The sequence below is a fragment of the Lytechinus pictus genome, chromosome 16 (genome assembly GCF_037042905.1).
Source record: "Lytechinus pictus isolate F3 Inbred chromosome 16, Lp3.0, whole genome shotgun sequence".
NCBI classification, from domain to species: Eukaryota; Metazoa; Echinodermata; class Echinoidea; order Temnopleuroida; family Toxopneustidae; genus Lytechinus; species Lytechinus pictus.
Window position 1 is genome coordinate 6,125,699 of NC_087260.1, and position 25,687 is coordinate 6,151,385.

Genomic DNA, 25,687 nt, shown 5'->3' on the forward strand with positions numbered 1-25,687 from the left:
AGTTATTACAAATTAAAACACTCTGATTGAAGGTAAATGGGTCATAATATTGGGTATTGATAATCAAACAAGCTGCAATAATATATCATCAATCACAGCAAACATATGATGGACGAAAATAGATCAGGATATAAATAATAATTATCAAGTATCTGCAAATACCAAAGCATATTATAACGAGTTGAAGTCCAAAGTCCAAATATCACACTTAAAGAAATGTGATAAATGTCAAACAAATGAATGTTATTCATTCGGCTGAATATTGTGTCTAATGACGTTCGAGGGGATACAAAAGTTCAGATATACGTAAATATCAAAGCTGCAAAATGTGGCATCATTTAAATACCATAACCAATATGATGTAATATCACTACACACAAATAAACAAAAATATAAATGAATCTCTGGCCGACAAGACAGTTGTTAGATTTAGTTGGTTATTTGGTGTATATAGATATATAAGGGTGTATACCCCCACCCCACCCTTCCTGGTGGCTCACACATGAAAGTGAGATCTAAAAAAATACAGTTATACTTAGAACGCGATTAAAATACACTTACTGCAGTATGATATCAATAATTGGCTGATATAACAATGAACACAAAATCTGATTTATATATACATACAGCAATCTATACGGCTGCTCAAATATAAGCTCAAGCTACACCCATTGTGACGTCAGCATAAAGTTAGTTCTAAACTATTCTAAGTGAAGAAAAGATGAAATAAATGAGGCATAACTTTCCTGGGTGTATAGTTTTGCTTCGTGACCGCACGGTGTTGTGTTACTAGTCAATTCTACAAAGGAAAGGCCTCGTTTCATAAAGATTGCTTTCAATAAGAAAAAGGAACATTATGACCAATCTGCAATCAGGAAACCAAATTTGGAGCCATTTCAATAGCTTGCATAGTGCAGAATATTTTTCTTAATGCTATTGATATCGGGATATATCAAACTCGGAATTTCTGAACAGGTACAGCGCTCCAATTTTGATAATTTTAACATTTTGGTTGCAGAATTTAATAAGCGGCAACACCTTGAGAATCTGAAACCATTAAGCCCCAAGTCAATTTAACTTTCTATCGCATATAATGCAGAGTAGGCCTACACTTCCCCGTCTTTGATTGAAAGCTTCTTGTTCGAGAATCACTAGCACCATCTTTTTTCAAAATCATTGATTTGGAGTAAAGACCTTCTGTGTATTAACCCTCAAAATAAGAGCCCCTCGAAAAAAACACTTTTTGAAGCCATTATTACTTCAAGAATAAATATACAGACAAGTGTTACAAATATTTGTAGCGTATTAAAGGTATCTGTGAACTTATAAATTTACGACGGTCTCGTGAAAAAAAATATTAAGTCACAAACTATAAAAAAGGGTGCAAGTTTGCACCCTAAACGCAACACCGGCAGAGTCATCTGGGTGAGAAGAGAAAAAAATACCTTTTTTGTTCTTGTTTGCACCCTAAAATTTCAGTTTCTAAGGCGCAATAACTCTGCACTTTTTTTTTTGCATGGAGTTGTACCTTCCTCGGAGAGTACAACGCTACACCCTAAAAGGGTGCAAAGTATAGATAACGGCACCTCTATAGGTGCTAAAAAGATTAAGGGTGCAAGGTTGCACCCACAAGAGAGATGACGGTGTTGCATTGATGCAAAGTTGCACCTTTTATTCTTAGTATACAGATCATCAGAATGACTGTTTCTAGCATGTCTAGATTGATCGCCCAAGTGCTATTTTATTTCTCAACTTTTTATACCACTTTCAATACATTATATATAGTTACTGAACCATATGAAAAGAGATATTCCTATGAGTATGAGGCAGCATTCAATGCTGAAGGTAAGCACCTTACTTCTATGGAATGGGAACCTTAAATAGGTTTGTACCATCACATATCATTATTTATTCATTCACACTTTTAATGTTTTGATAAACTTGTATAAGATTAACTGAGTTGATCTCTGATTCCCTTTTGACTGTTGATTGAAAGTAGCCTTGGACGATCACAACCACATTTTACAATCTTCCGAAAAAAAGGTATGCAAAATACTTCAGCACACCGAGAAAAAAATGTTCGTATCTCCATCGAAACCAAATGTTGCCCCCCCCCCCCTCCTCGAAAAAATATTAATCTAATTTGCAGTTCTTTTTGTTCCAAACTCTCTCTTTGAAATTAAATCGTGTGCCGAGCATTATAAAGAAGTAAATCTCACACAGAATAGGATTTGTTCCCCATGCCTTCATTTCCATTTCATGTATGTTCACCGAAATACAAATGTAATTTATTATTATTATCATAATCATCATCATCATTATTTGTTTGGCGTCACCTGTGCCTGGGAGGCGAAACGCGAACTGAATCACTGTGACCCGCAGGTCTCTCCTCTCGATATAACTGATTGGGGAAGTGCAGGTGGACCACTACACCGACTATCCCCCCCCCCCCCCCCCCACTCTTATACGAATATTGTAGCGGGTTCTTAACGGGCAAAGGTGGTGACTCTCCTCTACACGGGGCCTCCATTTAAAGTCCTATCCGAGGACGGACTGTTTTCCACTATAACATAACCTGCATCTATGGAACAACCTTTGGTTCTACAGGCAGACGCGCTTTACCGACTGAGCCAACTTCGCTCTCAACATGACAGCGAGAAAAACGAAGTCGATTTCCCTAGCATGCAGGGCTGCAGGTAACTTGCAGAAACAGTCCATCTTTATGGACATCAAAATGAATAACATTTTGACCAATGAACGATCAACATTTGTTGAAATCCACGAGCACAGACTTTAACAGTTAAAACAAACACAGCATTATGGGCGATTGTGAAAAGATAAAGGGGAAGGAGGTTTAAGTAAGAGGAAAGAAAACATGTCCTCAACTGACCCGTATGTTGGAAAAATGGTTGGAATTGGCTGATATTTTTATGTTGCAATCATTGGCACTTCGACGATATTAGGAAGGCTTTGTAATAGACTGGATTTCCTATTTCCGGATTCCAAGAAGCCTAAGCAACCAATTTCTCCTCTTTTTCTTTTCCCGCTTGTCCTCTTCCGGTTCTTTACCTTCTCCTTCTTTTGAAGGGTCTACTGATTTCTTTTTCCTGATTGATAAACGTCGCTTCCATGATTTCTTCTTAGCTCCTACCGGAAGACTAAAGTTGGAGCTCTGCAGGGTATCGTCTTCAGTCCAGATCGCAGAGACGTCTCCTGTAGAGGACATGGGTATCTCCGTCGTCTCGGAAGCACAAGGTGAGCGCCCTCTACCTCCAATATTGTCCGGGAATTGCCTTTCTTGCTGATGATGAGCTCTATTCTTGTCAGCCTCATTTCTCTCAGTACGAGGTAAAGATTGCGATGAAGGTATATTGGTTTTGAACTGCATCTTCCAAGGGGAGTCGAATTCCTCTTTGACTGTTTTGGGTTCAGTCAAGTTTTGGTCAGACGGATAGAGGTCCTCGGAATCTCCCATGTCGTTCATGGATGAGTATTTCTTCTTTAGATGTGTTGGGACACGACCATCGACTCTCCAACGGCTCGGCTTCGGAGTTGTAATAGGAGTTTCCCATCTCGGAGAATGCATTCTTGGGAATTCGTTAGAGGACCTTCTGCTGGTGTAGCTGAAGTCCGAAGGACTTGATGGACGGGTGCTCTGCCTGGATTGTTCACCTGAAGAAAGAACTTCTCTCAGGCGATTCCATTCAGGAAGTGGCACAAAGGCACACTCTCGAGATTTAAAGGTCGGTGGTGTTTTAGAATGAGGCTGTTGCCTCTTCAGAGATCCGCTCCTAGGCGTATCTCGTGGTGTGCTCCTCGGTGTCGACCTAGGCGTACCTCTTGGTGTTATTCTCGGAGTACCTGCTGGAGATCTCCTACCAGTACTCCTGGAACGGCTTGGTCTTAGCGTCTGTGAACGTTCAAAATCTGTTACCGCAAGGTTGGGCGTGTTTTTAAATGCCCAGTAGCTACCACGAGGTCTGACTTCACGAGATGATTGCGTTCTTCTAAAATTCTGCCCCTCCTCGAATTCAGATTGATGATCCCTTTCAGTTTCTTCAGATTCATCAGACTCTTCTTGACGTACCTCGTCAAATTCTTCATGAGAACTAATGACATTTCCTCCATCAGTCTCAGAGTATGAGCGATTTCTATTTGTACGCGGTGGTGGTTTGATTGCTATTGGAGAAGGAAGTGGGATCCTCGACTTGAAGGATTTTCGCATTTTTGGTGTTGGTGTTACGTCACCTCCATCTTCCCTAGGCATGGGAGAGATCCTAGCTACCGAACGTTCTCTGCCAGAAACATCACTAACGACTTCATCATCGGGTTCACTTTCTTCCTCTGATAACGCATCGATTTGGTCTGGCTTATGAGGCCTCTGCGGAACTGGTATCCTAGAATTCGGAGATTTCTGGCTATCATACTCAAACCCAATAAGCTCGATTTCAGATAATTCGATATTAAGAACTTCTTCGTGTAAGGGGCTTTTAATATCAAATTCATTTTCCGAGTGAAGAGTAAGAGTTTCACTTGCTGTATCATCATCTGCCTCTGCCTCCAGTGATAGGAATTCGGTGTCCTTTTCATTTGATGAAACGGGATGATGATCTGTGTGAGGAACTTCCTCTGTTGGCCCCTGAACTTTGTCCCCTCGATCAGATGATTTCACTTCAAACGGAGCATTTTGAGTAACTGGAGTGTTGGTTGGTGAAGCTGGTATTCTCGACAAAATTTGTTTTGCTCGTTTAATGAAGTCATCCGTTTCTGATGAATGATTATCCAAGAACTGTTTTTCATTTTCATCTGCTGCAAGATCAACTGGCATGTCACCAGGAGAGAGTGATGGATCATTGGATCCAGGTATCCATGATTTCGGTTCCCCAGTTGATTGCTCATCATCCTTTAAAGATGCGGTGGCTCTTGCATCATCATTAATAGCAAGCGCTTCAGTAACATTAATGTCCCTAGAACGTGTCTTGCTTGTGTTCTTTTTAGAAACTGGGATATTTGTATTTACTTTCGATCTGTTCGATAATGATATTGAATTTAATCCTGTAATCTTGGGCCTGGAACGATCAGGACAACTTCCCATTCTCTTGAAATTCGACGTTGGTATTGGTATACGGCTATTCTGCTGTTTTCCTGTTTTAGAAGAAGCGGACCTCGGGCTGCTTTTATGTACAAAAGAGAAAGAGTTAAAAGAGGTTGGTGATGTTGTGCTTACGTTGACACGGGGTGACCTCTCATTGACCAATCCATTGTTTAAAGCTTCTTTCGTGTGTACATGATCTCGATTCATACGGTTTCGAGTGGGCAAACTTTTGCTTCTAGTAAGTGTTGAGTTTGGTACTGGAATTTTGGACCTCCTCGGACTCAAAGATTCCCTTCCCATGGACTCTTTAACTGTGATATTTGTTTGACATTTCAGGTCATCGCTAAATTGGTCACGTTTCTTCGGATCAGTATCAGATTTTTCTTCATCTATTGAAGAATCATGATCCCCAGAAGTTTCTTGTAGTGGGTGACTTTTTTCCTCGTTGAACTCATTCTTGTTCTCGATAGGCATTGGAAAGGAAAAGTGGTTTGATTGTAGAGAAGGATTTAAATTATGACCAGAAATTGAATTCTCTGAACCTAAAGAGACCCTGCCAATATTTTCATTCCATTGGGTTTCCTCTTCTTTTCTTGTATATGAGGCATGATTAGAACCATTACAAGAGTCTTCAGACACTGCTCTTATTTTAGTTTGAGGTAAGTCGGAGTCCCCTTCTACAACAGGTGATGAGAGACTTGAGAAATCAAATGGCTGGTTGCTGTCCTCAGTAAGAGTCTTACAGAAGTGATCTTCAACCGTTGTCTTATCGTCATAAGAAATTGGTCCATCGGATGTTGTCAGGTTTCCTCCGTACTCTGCAGACACTGTCGGGTTATTCACATTGTATAGCTCTTCTGAAAGCGATTTCAGGGCAATTCTACGGTCTACATCATTAAGCTCTTTCTCATCATGCGGACGCTTGAGACTTTGCACAACTTCTTCAACGACAGTTTTAGTTGGGTCATCCAGTCTATAAGATTCTTGATCCTGATCCCGTTCAGTCAGCAGGTCCGTGTGGTCATACTCATCACCTTCCGATATATGTAAAGCAGATGGTGGATCACTGCATATTGGTAAATCATTGTTTGCATCAAGTTCAACAAGGTCACTGTTGATAGTCTCTTGAGTCAGTATCTCCAATCCTTCACGTTGTTCAAACTCGGCGTTACTTTGGACGTCATGAGAAATGTCCAGGTGTAAGATTTCTTCCTCCACTTCTTTCTCAGCAGCTGTCTGGCTCTCTATGGGTATTTGGTCTTGGGTAGTTGGGTCTACTGATTGCTCTGAAGGATCCACATGATCAGATTTGATATCATTGCTCGAGATGTGAATGTTACTATCAATAAGAATTTCCCTTTTATTCGTCCTTTCTGGTATGTCCTTTTCATATGTCAGTTTTTCTTGTGCGTCATCAAGATGTGCGGCAATAGCAGTAAACACATCATCGTGTTCAGCAACAATGGCACATAACTGTGAATTATCACGTGCAGCTCCAACGCCTGGTACTACATTGTCAACAACTTCGTTGTCAAAGACCTTATTGTTGTCCTTTGATGTTTCATCTGCTTGAGGAAAGGTTTCTAGCGTTTGCTCTGTATCTTTTACAATTTCGTTGGTGTCACTATTCTGAATTGGTGTTGGTTTTCCCAGCATGTCATCATGATGGGAACCACTAGAATCCAACTGGAAGACATCATGGGAAGATTTAACGTAGGGTGCCGATTCCCCAACAACTGCTCTAGTTAAATCGGTCTTGCTACCCGTTAATGCTTCATCCACTTCGGATAAGGGTTCTGGCGCTTGCTCAGGTCGTTCCACAACAGCTCCGTTGCAATCATTGACAAGTTTATCCAGAGCGTCAACACCATTTACATCGACAGTAAACTCCTGATAACTGTCAGGATGATTTAGAACTGGTACTAAATCTTCTTTGGATTCCTTGCTAGATTGATTGTCCTTGATTGCATCCTTTACCTCGGTAAGTTGAGTTATTGAGTAGGATTCTTCTCGATTTTCATCTGTGTTTACTTCCTCAATTGATGTCTGATTCTTATCCTGTAAATTATCCTCTCTGGGAAAGGCGTCAGTGGGTGTCTTTCCATTAGCTTTCGGAGATGTCAAAACAGAAACCTGTGTGCAAACATCAAAAGTATCATCTGAAGTTCGAAAGGTTTCATCGCTTCCTTCTATCAAATATTGAATCTCATTTTCAGAATTGATAGATTCCTGGGAAATTTCTTCATCGGCATAATCAAATTGTGTGCCAATATCATTAGTGTCTACAGGGGATTCAGATGTGTCCATGTCCCACGAATCTTCATAGTCATAATACGAGCCATCGGAAACGCCGCCTGAAGACATCTCCTCTTCTATTTGTTCTTGTTGCTTTAATTCTTCAACAAGTATATCACTGAGGTCATTGAGTAACTTCTCACGATCAATTTTCTTGTCGGCTTCACTAAGGTTTGTTTTTGTAAAATTGTCATCTTGCCTGGTTGTCCTTTGGTGTTGAATGGATTGAGTCGACTGTACGGTTGACGTTCCAGATATCTCAAAGTTATGTTGGTAATCTCTTTGATATCCATAGGTTGAGCCTTGATTAGCCCTCGGGTCAAGGTCATTCTGGATGATTGTCCTAGTGTTGGGACTGCTATGAGTTGCCTGTGGGTTCGAGATTCCTGACCTTCCATACCTTTGTTGTTGGTCCAAGTGATGTCGATGGGAATTTCCTCTGTTTGCGTTAGTCACAAAATCTTGCTGTACGATTGTCCTGGAACTGGGAACATTGTGCGATGAAGGTTTGATTGATATTTCAGGCCTCCCAGTTCTATGCCTTTGATCCATCTGATAGTCATCTGATTCACCTTTATAAGTTCTCACCGGAATGCCACTTTGGACCGTTGTACCGAGGCTGGGAATGGTATTACGCATTTGCATGCTCGAGGTTTGAGGCTTCCCTGATCTATGGTGATGATCAACTTGATAACCATCTAGTGCGGCTTTATTGTTTCTCATGGGCATGCTACTTTGAACCACGGTTCTGGGGCTTGGAATAATGTTGGACGTTTGTTTGTTCAATCTCTCGGAACTATTTAACCTCTGCTGGTTATCCTTGTAATGACCATCGGGTACAGCTTTATTGGTTCCCATGGTTACGCTACTTCTCGGGTTGGGCATAGTGTTAGACGTTTCCATGTTTGAGGAATCGGAAATATGTAACCTTTGGCGGTGATCCCTTTGGTAACCATCGGGTACAGTGTTATTTGTTCTCATTGGGATGCCACTTTGAATAATTGTTCTGGGGTTATGCAGAGTATGAGAAGTTTGCAATTTAGAAGTTTGAGTGTTGCGTAAAATCTGGTTATCCCTTTGATAATCATCTGGTGCGGCTTTATACATTCTCACTGGGACGCCACTTTGAATAATTGTTCTGTGACCGGGAGTAGTAGACATTTGCATGTTCGAGGGTTCAGACCGCCCTGATCTCTGCTGATGGTCTTCTGTGGCCGTTTTTCGGACAGGAATGCCACTTTGGTTCACTGTTCCATGGCTGGGAACAGTATGGGATGTCCGTATGTTCGATGTCCCAGACCTTCCATCCTGTCTGTGTTCCTTTTGGTAACCACTCGGGTCAATCCCACAGCTGCCACGCAGTCTTTCTGAAATATGTTGATTATCTGTGAAAGCTTTTAAAGGTGCCACCAGTGTACGTCGCGGTGACGATTGTTCTTGTTCTAATGGTTTGTTCATATTCCTGAGTTTCAATGCCATATCTTCCAAACCGCAGCTATTTGTTGGTTGACTTTGCGTTGTCACTATTGTCCGATTAGTCTTTGTGGTAGTCGAGACTTTACTTTGACCTCCATGCGGACCCAATGAAGGTGTCGACTGGCTCATCGTGATATGGGGGTTCTGTCCTCTATAAGACGACAATATCCTTTGGTCCACTGGCAGTTGATGCCCTGATGTACCTCGCCTACTACCATCATTCCCAAATGATGCAAGGCTGATGTGTTGTGCAACACTCGGAATGACGTCTCCGCGACCCCTCGCCGCCATGCTTTCGGATACGTCTGGTAAAGAGGTGCTGTCGCTTGGCCTGTTAGGTTGAGGATTCTTCTGTGGCCTTACCGTTTGGTTCGTCCCCTTGTTGATGTCGTATTGCCACTTGCCAAATTTTAATTTGAGTTCAGTCATTTGAAAGTCAGCTTTCATTTGAATCACATTCAACCTGTTCAGAACAAAGAGAGAGAGAGAAAAAAAAGTAACACTTCCGTTTCTTCCTGAAATATACTCTACTTTAATATCAATCTAATATGAATTGATAACGACATTGTTTTATTGGAATTAACAAGGAATTAAGACGACACACTCCGCTATACCTAGAAGGTTTATCTAGATTATTTTCATTTTACTGTGACAAGCTGTCACTTTAACATCTGTAGCTCTATTCTTGTCTTCGACAGTCAGAGTGTAAACTGTATATAAAAATCTGGGGAAAACCTGCCCGATCTAACAAGGTAGTTTTATCTGCATTGTATATATTACATTATTGATTAATGTCATTATGATGTTGCCTAGTGTTCATCGCAAATATTTACCCGTTTTGTTTGTATGGTCATATTGCTTACATTGTATATTCATTTGTATTGATTTATACGGTTATCATTACATATCTGTGTAATGATTACCTATTTATTTGAGTTGAGTCGAAAAGAAATAAATCTAACTTGAGTCCTGAAACTTGAATCATATTGGTGGTCATCCACTGCCCCTGCTTTTATCTAAAGCCGACCGCACACCTTACGATTGGTCTGCGACTCAATTTTGTAATATAACGTAGTGTTCGAAATCATCGTACGAATACCTATATTCAAATATGTGACTATGCTGTCATCCTTCTTTAAAAAAAAAATCAAATTTTATATCTTTTCGTAATGACGTCATAGCAGTCGTACGATTGGCTACGATTTGAAACTAATTTGGCCTTTACTCCAAAATAAAGGCTTACAATCTTACAAAATGGTTATATTAGTATTCTTTCCATCAATGTTAACCTCAAATAATATGTTTCATTCACATTTTCAGAAAATGAGCAAAATGCGATTTGTTCCAAAATCGGATCGCGAACAGTCGTAAGGTGTGTTTTTTCACGACATGCACTAAGCACGTCATTGAAATAGTCTAGGGGAAGCGGGTGATTGTGGTTCAATACAAAATACGATTACAAGTTGAGATATATTATGTGTCTGATGTCATGAGTGTGAAAAGTCGGTCATGATTACCCTTTTTATTCCTCCAGTAACATAGTTATTAACACATGAATGGAACTACATATATCCATCCCCTCCAAGGTGAGCAAAACGAAACCCTATGTTGCTGGACATTTTCCACACTCTCTAGCATTCAGATTCTCTTCACTATTATTTTGCACGACACATAATTTCACTGACAGTCGTGACAGTTAGCCTGAGAAAAAAAGAGGAATTCGACATGAAAAGGGGGAAGTGTCATTTAACTGGAAAATGTATTTTCTTCCCTTTCATCAATAATTATATTCATTAATCATTAGAATCTTTAACATCATGCAGTGTATATCTTCCGATTAGAGAATTTCAATAAACCCATTTATCAGAAAAGCAATCTAAAATACCAGAGCCTCTTGTAGTACAATACAATATAATACTCGTACAGTATTACAAACAATACACTGTACGTATATACTGCGGCTCTGTTGAAAACGAAATCGAATATCTTAACAATTGTGAGGTATTCTTTGCTTTCAAAGATTCAATTCGATGGAAACGAGTCCTTATACACGAAAACCAATGAACCGTTTCGTGAAACTGTGCTTTTGTCGATGAACGCAAAATATTAATCAACAAGTCAACATAATCTGCAAAATAGAGATTGATCGTTAACATTATACACACGACTTATGATTGGTTTTTCCTGTGTTAACTGAAATGGCGCAATTTCAAAAGTCATAAAATACTTGATTCATTACAAGGTATACATTCTCGAAATTTGACGCCAATGTCACTTGTGGATTAGATTTTGATGTAATATGTTCATAAGAGCAATAATTGGAAAGGAAAAGGCAAAGGTTGAGTGTTTTCTTTTGTAACGAAATAGGCAGTATTTATGGGCAATAAGTCTGAGGAAATTGAATTGTATTAATCATCCAACGACAGATTTGGCTAATGATAATTGAATACATTACTTCCAAAACCCTTTTCCTCTTTTTATAGCTAACATTGCCTTGAAAAGCCATGATCAGCTGTTCCCTAATTTCCATGAATTTGAGATGATTTGAATAATACTTGTGTAAAATAAGTATCATTTGATTAGTCTATTTGAAATTGCATGTCTTGTATGATATTCATTTCTTCTGTATTTTTCAAAAAGAGTGACCCCCATCTTAAACAACATATTGATTGACTTAATTGGAGCCCAGTACATAACATAAAACAAAACAAAATACATCTTGATTACAAAAGGGGACAAAAACATAATCATACAAGAAGACATTTCATATGACTGACTGATGAAAGATATAACAAACATTAGAATCATTACTACTCTTTGTCATATTGAAAACTAAATTCGCTATATTGACAAATGGGGGGGGGGGACCAAACTTTTCGTTTTTATATCTGTTATTCTTATTTTGGTTGTCATATTTAGGGAGAAGGGAGATCATCATTTCCTTTTCGGAGTATAATCTTTTTAGAGGGGAGCTTGTCAATGAAATCACGCTCAACACTTTTCTGTGCCCCCCCCCCCCCCGGCCACTCCATTTGATCCTTGATACGCACATGGCTGGACCTACATCTTACCAAATTCAATATCTGGTCACTTATTTTTAGGTGCTTTTGAAATGCCCATTTGGGAAGTTAATTTTCAAATCGGGGACCGTAATGAAATAAGCCATCTTAAAAAGGGATATGAAAAGAAAAATTATGAATTTTTTTCTTTTAATGATAAAAAATGTGTTTTCACTCTAATCTGATAATCACTCTGAATTAGTACCACCTAAAGTTTTTTTTTTTTTTTTTTTTCGTATGAATAGATTATAATTGAAGTTCATCCATCGAAAATCACAATCATAACTCGTAACATGACAAGGAACATTTAAACAATCGTAAATTTCAATAGCTCATTAATGGGTCTATTCAGGTTTTATGAATGTGTTTGATTATGAAACCTTATACGTGCTGAAATTAATATGGTATACCAATTTCATCAAAACTGAACGTCATTGCATATTGTATACAGTGCATTCAAGACTTATTCTACAAATATACTTCTTCTTCTTCTTCATGATACTACTTCTTCTTCTTCTACTACTTCTTCTTATTCTTCTTTTCCTCTTCGTCTTCTTCTTCTTCTTTTTCTTCATCTTCTCCTTCTTCATAATTTTGATTGCCATTCAGACGCAATCAATTTTTAGTCATGCACTTTACCCTTTTTGTAGGCCTACTATATTCATGACTAATACTTTTAGTTGGAAACAGACAATGGATATTCTGACACACTAATATAAACATTTACCGCCTTTGTCTTTATATCAAACTTTGGACTATTACAATATGATTTAGGTGTGCCAATGAACTATTATGTGATCATAACAGCACATTACAATTGGAATGTTTACTATTTCTTTTGACAGCAACAAATTACATTATCATCTATTCATTGTTCTGATTCAAATGACGTATCACAAGGAATTTACCTTATTGAAGAAAGCTCGCTTTCCGCTTGAGAATTCCCACAAAACGACACGGACCCGTGGAGAAAAGTCGGAGGTATGACAACGGGTGCTGGCTGTCCCCGCTGCCGTAACTCAAAGGATGCCTGGCCTTGGGTGACGTCGTTGTCGTCGCACTGCGATAGTCGACGCTCCCACCGTTCAATACGCCTGCGTGGGTAGAAGTAAATAGACAGAATATGCGTTGAGGTGGGCCTTTTGATCTGATAGTGCTCTTTTCGGGGGGGGGGGGGCTGGTAGAAATCTGTAAACGGTTGGTAGATTTGATCCCTTTGTGAGCAGTGGCGTAACAGGCGGGGGGGGGGCAGGGGGGACAAGCTGCCCCCCCCCCTGGCGTATTTCACCGGAAAAATAAAAAAAACCGGGAAAAGGCAAAAAAGGAGGGAGAAAGAAAGGGAAAGGGGAAGGAAAGGGAAAAGCGGAAAGAAAACGAAGATTTTTTTTTAATGGAAAATGAAGGAAAGCGGGAAAAGGAACTAAAGAAGAACATTTGAGAAAGAACAAATCATTCCGAAATATAGGCCTATATAATGCAATAACATGATAGGAAATAAATTAAGAGATGACAAAGTGGCAAACAATAACGGGAAACGAAAATAGAATGCCTTAGTCAAAAGCCAAATTGGAAAACAAAGAAAAGGGACAAGAAAAAAAACTTAATAACACGACCGGGCTGCCGAGGATTAAAAATAAAGAGCGGGGAGAAAGATGGACAGCACACAACATTGTGATATAAGCTTGCTAAATTTATGCAAATAAGCTACCGGGGCTTTGCCCCAGACCCCACGCAGTAGGGGCTCTTCATCTATAACCTTCAAATGGATCTATAACGCCCCCCTGTAGGGACCCTTCTTTCAATTACTGGCGTACAGGCGCGGGGGTCTTGGTTCCACACCCAAGAGGAAATAAAAGAAATTATAGGAGACAACGTATTACAAAATGAATGGAAACAATGAAATGTGTTATTTGCTGAATATAATGGAAAAATCTATCACATAATTAGAATTAATATCAATATGCATTTTTTTCATTTCCAGCTCGCTTTGCTCGCTGGGGACTTTTTACAAATTTTCCCACATTGCTATGTTTTGCCCCCTCAAAATATTTGGTTCATTACGCAACTGGGTTGAATAAATGTGTTGTGTAAAAGCTATATTCTGTATATACCCGCGATTTGATTAGAAATAGCAGCAATCTGCGAGGTTTAAATTGCTCTGATATCAAGAAGTTCCGGGGGCTCCGGCCGCCCGGGACCCCAACCGCATAGCACTGCCGTATATGAGTATGGATTTCTACAACCAAGAACAAAAAAAGGAGGAAAGAAAAAAAAAGGAAAAGTGTAGAATATGATTTATTTATTGAATATTATGTCAAAGAATATCTCAAAGTTAGATTCTCATGAAAATGTGATTTTTTTTTCTCGCTCGCTCGTTAAGCAGCTTTTTAGCACATGCGCCATAATGCGCCCCTCGTTTTATTTGTACTCTTCAAGCTACTACCGCAAAGAATCATGTTCACAATGGCGTACAGACCACAAAAAAGGAATGGAAAGAGAGAAGATTGAAATATATTATTCTCTGGATCAAAATCTATCACAAAATTTGATTTTTGTATTAAAATGTCAAAAAAGTTGCTCGCTCGCAACTTTTTTTTAAAAGATAAATTCTGACTGATACGCAATATCTGACCCTCTCAAAATCGTCGTCTCATTACATCATTACGCCTGTTCATACCATGATAATACCGGGTAACTTTTGGCTCTTGCCCCACCCCGCCCCCGCCTGGCCACCAACCCCTGTTACGCCGCTGTTTGTGAGGGAAACTAATAAATCATGAGTATGGATGCGAACAAAGAAAAAAGTGGAGATAAGCCGCCGACATATCGCAACACGAATAATACAAAAGCACATTGAATGCTGAGCGCAATGAAAGAATGTAAACAATAGATATCTGAGAACCTACTAGTATACTTGGAGCCGGGATAGGCAGGAAATTAAAATAATGAAGAGGAAATGTTTCCATCTAATAAAAATTCAAGTATGTACGTTTTTTTTTTCATCTGTAATTTGACAAGATAAAGTCGAAATATGGGATGAGACAAAAGTCACAGCAGGAGAAAATGAAAATGTGGATGGGAGAGACTAAAATAGATCCATAATGATAAGTCGGGCCTACTGGAAATTTTATTTATTCATTTATTTTATTTCCAGGCAAAAGACAACAGGAATATGTATGATAGGAAGAAATTACCACCGACTAGTGCCTGAGGATGACTAAAAGAAAAACTAGTTTCTATTATGAAGCTCTCCTCACTAGTCGGGGTTTACATTATACAAAAATAAAATCGGTATAAAATGGCAATATATGTTTAGATGCATTACTTATCAAAACAGAACTTAATAATAAAGAGAGTTTGTTTCCATGTGCAATTATAATATCCAGTCAATATGAAATATACATGTAAACACCGTCATGCTATTATCAGATTGTAAAGCCTGAGGAGATGGAGTTGCATATATTGTGAGAACAATTACCATATCAGATAATACGCAATAGTCGAACTTGACAATTTCTAGGGTGATTCGCAGCATGTTGCTGGGAATGGCTTTTCATGTTTGTATGAAGTTTGTTTACTGGTTTTCAAAATGAACTCTCTCTAAATTTGAAAAAAAAATTGTCCTCTTGGCCACGAAATGAGTCCGGGTATAACGACATGTTTGAAATGAAATGTTAAATAAACATTTGAAAGTTTGGAGTGACCTCTTACATATGTGATATCCAACCTTTAAAAAAAAAACTGAATTCAATAGTGTTAGGTCGAACCATTATTTCAAAGGAAACAGATCCTGATCACGTATAAGTGTTAAAATTATTTTCTCGCATTTTTTTAAATTCCGCACGTGCATTAGTTTAAAACCATTAACTATATATATATATATACCCATCAAGTTGTTTCAAGCACCCCATCCCGAACATAAATCCTTTCCTCATATTTGACAATGAAATATCCGAATCTTATTGAATAATGATGTGTATAAATATTTTTGCCCTTTAACTCGGGATAAAATGCAGACTCTAGAAATGAAATCTTAAGCACGTTTGCCAATTTGGGGATCCCCATAGAAAGTACAACAAGAATTTTCAAACTCCCATAACTTGCTTATTTCATAACCGATTTTGATGATATTACCAATACTATATTTGTCTGACCATGAAAACCCATGGCATGAATGTGGTAGCGTTTTCAACGTGTCAGTGCACGAGTTTTTCACTTTAACCATTAATGTTTTGTTTATATTTCACATCCTGACTGACGTCACCAATCAGGAAAGCGTGCCACTTTTCATCAACATTTGTCGTCTAACTTTTCTCTTTTTTTTGGGGGGGGGGGTGATTGGGTGAGAAAACAGGTGTCTGACAGTTCCTATGGTAATTATCAGATGCAACTTGTCAGTGCTGGCAACTTTTATGAAACGGTTCCAAAGTTCTCGTCCTGAATCCGCAACGCCAGCAATAAAGGATAACTCTTATCAAAATATGAATGGATTTTGCATACAAGTGTGCAACATATATCTAACTCTAGCCAAAAAAGTCCCCAAGAAAAATCTTATAATCTAGCTTAAAGACATTAGATATTTATATTATGTTTAAAACTAAAAAAAAATCAAATGTAATATCATATATAGGAAATGAAATGAGTTATGATTTCTTTGGCATGCTAATTTGCATACGATGACCTCATACTGTTTAGCAAAGTAATGCAACCCGTCAAAATCAAATGACTGAAGTTTGGTATTATTATTTCACCCATTTCATGGGGTGGTTCTATGTGGCCACCTTCGGCACGCACAGTTGCGTGACGTTGCAATTTTCTCATGACGTCATAGAATTTGAGACTTTAGCTTAGCCATATCGTCTGACTTGAGACAAATGTCTTAAAGTTTATAGAATATCGTTAGGGAAGATTTCTCAGACAAGCAAAATGCTAAGACAAATTGCTCAAACTTAAGTAAAAAGCTTATCTCGTTTATGGAATACGGGCCCTGGACCTTCTGCTTTCTGGGCTGCACTTAATTGTATTGATTGGAGAAGGGTAATAAAATGAAGGGCATAATAAAAATTATATCCCATACAAATAGTTTCATAACTGAAGTTGCTACATGGCTCAATAAAATGCTGTGATTATTATCTTCGTGTTTCCCATCTCCCTTTTAGTCATATTATTCGACAATATCTAGACACAAGAAAAGAGCTGAGGCTTTGCCACAGACCTTGACAGTATAGTTATTTCATCACCGAAATCATAAAACGAAACACCACAGACTGTCTGCAATAATTTAAAACCTATGATATAGTTAACTTCTGCACTTGTCAAATTTGACTTCGCAGTTTCTAACAGACCCAGTCATAATAGTATCACACCTTTTTTATCTGCTAGAAATAATATTCTCACACAAATTAAGCAAAGAAAACGTCTGCGGTATGCAAGAAAATTCGCTTGTCACACAACAGGTATGTCCAATGTGGCCTCATTTCAAGACATTTACGTTAATTACTATAGTAAAAGGTTAGTTTCTTTTTTTTAATATCGATTTGTTTCGCGTTCGAGGCTTATATTGGATGGAGGGACCATTAGGTCACAGTGATTAAGTTTGCTCTCCTCTTCCCTGGCCACCAACTGATGCACTGGGCAAACTGCTATCAAATATTGCACGTACCTGTATAATTTTTATGCCCGGTTTTTATGTCATTTTATGTAATGTTTGATATTGCTTTGTAAATCTTAAATATGTTTGAAGTGCCGAATAAATAATAAATAATAAATAAAATAAATATAGATATTTTCCTTCACGTTTATTCAGTGACAATCACTTTGACGTCTTATAACGAAGAAAATAATATACGACCTCTCATCAATTAGGCCTATATGAGGGCTAACGTGAATTCCTGCAAACAATAAATATTGCAACTACTTCTCAGTTGGTCTGAATAAAAGACTAGCTGATGCCAAACCAAGTGTTCCATATCGCACACTATTGTCAGAAGTGGGATTTATTTTTCTCGAGTGACAAACCTTTTTCGTTCCTATCTGCTGGTATTTCATTCATTGAAAACAGCCGCACAAGGTTGTTCATGTTTTCCTAACTTTCCGAGTGAGAAGTTGCTTTGAATTTTTGTGTTTAACTTTCCGAACCTTCTTTTATTGCAATATTTGTGTGTGTTTGCGTGGGTGGATGAATTACCCTTTTTCTCCAAAGAATGTTTGATATTTTTCAACTTGCTGAATTTGTATTTCGTATCAGGTTACTCAAAACTTGGATAAAAATTAACTAAAAATTGTATTTGAAAAGATTGTTCATGCCATGTATTTCGTGAATGCAAAGCCCAGCTTTTTTCTTTTTAGCTGATGTTCTTGGAACTGTTTATTCTTTCATCAATCACTATTGTTATTCCTTCAAATATTGAGCAATTTTTTTTTAAAGTCTTTAGAACACGTCTATTTGAACCGTGATTTGTTCAAATGTGGACAGAAAATATTCTCGCATTCCAAGCTGTTAGCTGATAAATAGGGTCATATTCAATATGATAGAAAGGAAGGCAAGCGAATGCAGAGGAGGAATGCGAATAACAAGAGGGAGGAGGAGGAGACGAAGAAGAAGAAGGTGGGGGAGGAGGAGGTGGAGGAGAAGAAGAAGAAGAAGAAGAAGAAGAAAGGAAGACAGAAGATGAACAACAACAAAGACAAGAAAACAATAAGAATCAGAGAAGGAGAAGAAGACGGAGAGGATGAAAATAAAAATAAGATAAAATAATTATATAAAATTAAGAAGAGGACAAAAATAAAAGAAACTAGATGAAAGGTAAACGATCACAAGAAAACGTGGGCTTCCAAGTACCAGATAAACAGGATCACGTGTACCTGGTTACATCAAACTAGATTAGATATACTACACTTTCTGAAATGCCATGGTGTTGAATTTGATTTTTTTTAAATACCTATATATCCTCAGCTATATGATACAGAAAATATGCAATAATTCATCTCCAGATTAGTTCATTCATTAAAGTTCAGAAGTACCTTTTTACAAATCCTTCTTTACTGCTGGTACTGGAAGATCCATCATCATCATCATCTTCGTCGTCGTCGTCATCGTCCTGCTGGTCATCTGCTTGGTCATCAAATACGGAGTCGTCGTCGTGAAAGTCCTCGAGCGGCTGTATCTTCTTAGAGTCGGTGGGTGATTCGTTTCTAAGACTACGGGGAGAAGAGGGATGCGATGTCGATGCGTTGTGGTGGGCTAGAGTTTTATCAAAGAACTTTTCTGTGGAAAATAACAGAAACATAATGTATACATATTGTTGTGAATTTCTCTTCGATGTCCACGTTGATTTTGTCTCTTGAAAACATTTTGTCCATATTCCAATGAATGAAGTCATTTAATAAATCATGAATTACACATTAGGCTATTTGAATACATTTCTTATGTATCATTCATGTTAACATCGTAATCAACTCGCATTTTGAAATTAATCTTATTGAAGTTCAGAAAACTAAGACAGGAAATGCATAGGGACCATGATGGCACAAAATGAATATACATTCATTCCAATATATACTATATGAAGGTTGCTGTAGTGTTGATACAGTTGCTTCCGCGAATAAGCGGTGTATTTTTTTTAATAAAACAAACAAATAACGAAGATAATTGAGCTATCACAGCCGATAAACAGCGAATGATTATTGACAATAGAGAGCGTATTTACTTTTTGTTGTTATTGTTGTTTTTCTCTAATGAATATTCACCAAAGATTAATGTCAGTCAATTGTGGCTTGTCGCTATGTAGTTCTGTCCAATTCAAATCATATACGTCATCATGGAGATACAAACGCAGAGTACCATATATAATATCCGCAATTTATTTAATCGTTGTGTTCACTTATATTCTCATAATTCAGACAAACACATAGGTCCGTATTCTGAAGTCAGGTTTAACTTAGACCACGGTCTAAGTCGGTGCTAAAATTATGGGGAGCCAAGAATTCAAAAATTATGTTGATATTGTATATCTCTTATGTTGTTTTGTTTCCATTTGTTTTTATTATGAAGAAAAATGCTTCAGTTATCATTCCCAGACAATTATGAACATTTTGGGTGTTGTATGAGTTAATAGAATTGGATGTGTACTGTTAGGGCTTTTTGCCCCAATTGGCTATCCATACTTAAACCACGACTGTAACCTAGGGTTTAATTTAAACCCGAGTTCAGAATACGGGCCATAAGGTTTATTTTACTTCTGTAATCATATCATTCATAATACATTTATATAACTTGAACATAGAATAAATATGGTGATTATTATTTGTTGGGGCAAAGATCAAATTTAGTGTACTAAATATTTAAAAAAATCTAAACTAAGCTTTACAACTGAAACATCAGCTCATATACGTGATAGGATTAATCCGTCATCCTTTTTATTACCAATTTCGGTCTTTTAGCGAAGGTCTGGGAGAATTTTTGCATGTTCTCGCTAGATTTCTTCACAATCATGACAATGCAGGGCCTAAATGAGCATCTTCACAATATAACAAGAGTATTTACATGCAGAGAGCAGTTTTTCGCATCAAAGTGAAGAGCCCAGAAATTCTCCAAATATTTGTCCCTGTAATATTTTTAAAACAAAAAGGGGGGTTAATTCCTCCGAAATGAACAATATAAAGCTCAGTTTTTTTTTTAATAATCTTACTACCAACTTCCACTGCCATGGTTGCCACCATTATCAGACATAATTATCATCATTGTCATTACTTTATCCAATTAGTTCATACACTCACACCGTTAGACATCATCATCATCAAAATATTCAACATCACCATTATCACCATCACCATCATAACCACCATCATTTTCATAATGGTAATCCATAATAATGAAAATCATCGTTAGTATTATCACTAGATACACACGTCCGATTCGAGGTTTTACGATAATTTTCACCGTCATTATTGACGCCTTCTTCAATCAGGTCATTCTCGTCATCATCGTAATTATCATCATCACCAACCATCATAGCCATCATCATGATCACCGTCAATCACTATCATTGTCATCATCATCGCCGCCATCATCAATCCCCATCATCATGCATCGTCGTCATCATCATCATCATCACCACCACCATCATCATCATCATCATCACCATCATCATCATCAGCATCAGCATCATCAGCATCATCTTCACCATCATCATCATCAGCACCACTACCACCACCATCATCATCATCATCAGCATCATCATCACCATCATCATCATCATCATCACCACCACCACCACCATCATCATCATCATCACCATCATCAGCATCATCATCATCATCATCATCACCACCACAATCATCATCATCATAATCACCACCACCGCCACCACCACCATCATCATCACCATCACCATCATCACCACCACCATCATCACCATCATCATCATCATCATCACTATCACCACCATCATCACCACCACCGCCACCACCACTACCATCATCATCACTATCACCACCATCATCACCACCATCATCACCATCATCATCACCACCATCATCATCATCACTATCACCACCATAATCACCACCGCCATCATCACCAACATCCTGCTCCACCTTCCTGTAAGTTGATGTCATATTAACCTATTCACTCGGATAAACTAAAGTCAGTACCATTGAAGTGTCTACCGCCGTCATCACCAACATCATACGCCACAACCATCGTCACCACTCATGTCAGTACTTGCCAAGTCCTTTCACAACGACTCCATATAATAACTAACAAGAATTCTGAGAGCATATTCTTACTTTTCGTCAGAAGTTGGGCCTACATTTTCTACAATTCGGCGATATTTCTGAGCTTACCGTGATTTTGATTAACGTCCACACCTATATCCATGGCAGTCTTACACCCCTCCCGTTCCTTACACCCCTCTACCACTGGGGTTATTACCCCTCGAAAGGGAGTTCAACGCCTTGTTCATGGGTACGAGAACAACAACACCTGCACGCTGATGAACGAGAAGTGAGAAAAATTCCTCGCGTGCAGGTGAAATATACAAGCTCGGCTACGCGCCAAACAATTGTCTGCTGACAGTTACACGTTATGTTTGCATCCTCAATATTAAGGCTCAGGAAAACGCTACGAACTTTCAAACTTAAAATGTAGAGATCCAACTCATATGAATTGCACATCCGAATCAGGACAAACGAAGCTGCTTGAAAAACAATCGCAATAATTTATCATATATCTGGCAAACAAAAACTCATATCTTTAGTATATTGTCAATGTTGCATTCATTCATGTATCTCCAAAATCATATCCTGTTTGCACAGCGGCTACCAATATACCAATATAATGCTTTATCTTTGGCATTTTTTTTCTTCTAGCTCTTCACGATCTCAGGTCAGGAGTCATCATCTCACGCATCTAACTTTTGAACTTGTCACCTGAGAAGAGGGATGTGGACTGAAAACCCCACTATGCGTTCCACCAATACTGTCACGTTCGCCATTATACATACTCTGCCATTCCAAAGTCAAAACGCGACCAATGTTCCCGCGAGCCGTGAGGTTTCAACGAAACATCTTCCCTAAAATAAACGTCCCTCTTCAGAAAGTAAATTGTTTTGTCGCTATAAGTAAACGATTTCGTCCTATTTGTATATCAAATACAATTACACCTCTCGAAGCACATCCACTGACACAAGGATCGGAAATAATTGTGTTTTGTTCGGTTCCCTCTTTACAAATCTACTCGCTATATTTCGCTCTCTCGTCAACCGAGCCGTGAAATCATGGTGAATACCTCCATCATGGATCCAGCGATAAAAGCTAGATTTATAGGTACACACTGGCGGGCATATAGGATATAGAAAGTACATTTTAAAAGGGGCTTTTGAAAAGATTCTACGAACATGCCCCTTATAATCATGATAATAATCGCTTGTGAAATATGGCCGAGTTATTTAAAAGGGGTCAGATATATAAATCAAGGTGGGGTGTCCGAAGGATAAAACGCTGATTGTTGTCCCAACGCGGCGGTGAACACAGGAACCGATTTTGTACGAAATACTCCTTTCAAAATTTTTGACAGCTCTTTTCATTCAATCTCGTGAACTCGCTGGAAAGTACAAAGAATTCAAAAGCTACAATAAGCCCCCCTTTTTTTCATGCCATGCATGTTACACGGGATAGGGATTAGATCTAGGAGAAAGGTGGCGCAAGTATACTCTTCGAATTGTATCCACAGTCCCCGTTAATGAAAACGTATATGCTTTCATCAAAGAGACCGTGACATCAGTGACAAGATTAGTTCTTCTTCAAAAATAATTTGCACGCCCTAGAGACATTTCTATGATTCAGTTCTTTTGCAAAATATACTACACTCTCAAAACGTTGGGCCACATACTGACAACAACAACAACAACTGGTTAAAAAAATTATCCAACTCTGGGTAGTTTTCAAAAAATATTTTGTAGTTTTTACCCAAAGCACACATTATTGGTTTACAACTACCCAGAATTGGATAAAGTTTTAACCAATTGTTGTGTGGACAGTATGTTGCCTAACATTTAAGAGTGTATGAAAAACACATACATGAAGATTAGCTGATATTCTACTTGTTCGCGACGTCCTCTCAATATCAGATTGTCATAACACACTGACGCTACGTCCTTTTTAAAATCAGTTTTGCGTGTAGTAAAATTTGACTCGAAATAGTGTCAGCCGAGAGTTTATCGTGACTCGTTTTTATAGTAACCTCCACTCAGAATTGACTCAATTCTCAGCTGATGCCTATTTTTTTAAATCAGAATCCGAGAATGTTGACTCCCAGAGTGACTCCACTTCGAGTCAGATTTGACGCCATGGAAATATGAGTGACGAAATTATACTTCCAAGTTGACGTCCCGAGCCTATTATAACATGTAACCTACCTATGTGATCAAGGATCTATGTAAGCATTCCAAGGCTTTTCCAATCAATAAATGTTTCTGTTTATACAGGACGCCGGTATTGATTCGTGTAGAAAACGGATGAATAGGGGGAAGGGATAAGAATAGTTCCATTTAACTTTATGAAGGCTATAAGTGTAGACATAAGCGACAAGTTGAGAGGGAGCGTAAATATATGCCCCCTGTGTCGTGTAGCCATATTGAGATACAACAAAATCATCTTTAGAACATGTGTAGTGGATATAACTACACTAATTATTTATAAGCTATAATGCATAGTCTATATGAGGGGCACTGCAAATACCAAGTAGACATCATGTGGTCGTCCATGAATTTTCAAAAAGGACCCTACAATTTCGATTTCAGAGTACCCTAACTAGCATTTGTTCATGTTTTTTTTCATGCCAGCTGACAACTAATTCGATCACGATACAATTTGTAATTTCCTCTTCTACTCCGTGCTCCTCTCACGCCCCCATCCTGCCCCCCCCCCCCTCTGTATACGGCTTTGGATGGACTAATTGAAAAAAAAAAACCATAATCACTACTGCGGAATAGGGTGCTCTATTCTCATGTAAATCTTGATAGATTATAGTGCGCCATTGAATATGCAACCAGATAATCGGCGCCTCATAAATGCTATATCGTTATTATCATTATCATTGTTGTTGTTTATATTGTTATTTTTGTTATAATTATTATTATCATCATCATCATCATCAGCTATAATCTTCAAAGGGCTCTGCAGCCTATCATTATTATCATCATCATCATCATCGTCATCATTATTGTTTTTTTTATTATTATTATTCATTATTATTATTTTTTATTATTATTGTTATTAATAATATCTAAGTATATTTCATTGTCTTGCAACACTATTTCTTGTATTATTATTTTTTTTTCCTTTCGTCACCACTAAATGAAGTGAGCGTATGACCAAAATCAATCCGAGATGGCGATGGTTGTGATATTGAAAGTATAAATATTTGTAAGCAGGCAACCATGCAGAGGACTGAAAGGCTTAAATTCTTCTCCGAGGGATCTGGAAACGAGATCTATTAATCACAATAATTCGTTGACGAGTTAAGTGTTCGAGTCTTGATTATTGTAACTTGTAAGTAATTATTACACCAGTTTTGTGCGCCTACTACTTTAAAAAGGTACTTAAGTGAACAACACACTTATCTCCAAGTCCCGCACTCTCGAAGTTCTACAGAAAATGCTGTGGCCCAACCCCAATGAAGGTATGGAACTATGGTAATTATCTATCCCAGGCCTATACAATAAAATCGTTCACAACTATCTCAACATAAAATAGATACACCATACCAAAGCTTCCAAGTTTGCAACCTACATTACCCTTTTTACAAAAAATCACAATAGTCACAACAATTGTACTTACCAAAACTAAAGTAAACGCAGAATCTATTTCACGCTACCAAAATGCTACTCTATATACGTACACTCCTCCTCTGTCTTGCGTACGTGTATATCATAATGTTCTCGCTGGAAATTGATCTTCCACTAACTCATCAAAATAGGCTGCATTTCCGTTAATATCCAGGTTTCCTGCTGATACCGAAAAACAATAAACACAAACAAGGAAACAGTGTACTTACTGAATTATTGTATACGTCTCTGAAAAAGGCAAATAGACAAGATCTAAATTGATTACAGGCTATACTGTAACTGTAACGATAATGGCTCGCCAGTATTCATCCTCCACACACAATAAACCAACGAGCTGTTATGTTCCAGACCAGAAGAAGATTCACAGAAGGGAATAATAGACACTTTCACTTGTGAGAGATATTATGGTCTGT

General features: G+C 38.2%; 1 protein-coding gene across 3 annotated transcripts; it reads right to left on the bottom strand.

Annotated features, from left to right (window-relative positions):
* Positions 1 to 25,687, bottom strand: LOC129279314 (uncharacterized). Of its 3 annotated transcripts, none has more exons than XM_064111039.1 (4): positions 25,484 to 25,687; positions 18,949 to 19,192; positions 12,834 to 13,019; positions 1 to 9,329 (listed from the first exon to the last, which is right to left on the bottom strand). In XM_064111039.1, exon 4 carries the CDS (start codon positions 9,311 to 9,313, stop codon positions 2,990 to 2,992), a length of 6,324 nt encoding a protein of 2,107 aa, XP_063967109.1. In that variant the 5' UTR covers positions 9,314 to 9,329; positions 12,834 to 13,019; positions 18,949 to 19,192; positions 25,484 to 25,687; the 3' UTR covers positions 1 to 2,989. The 3 variants fall into 3 exon arrangements, with proteins under 3 accessions (XP_063967109.1, XP_063967110.1, XP_054771378.2); XM_064111040.1 differs by having other exon boundaries at positions 25,267 to 25,653; XM_054915403.2 differs by lacking the exon at positions 25,484 to 25,687 and adding an exon at positions 21,772 to 22,975.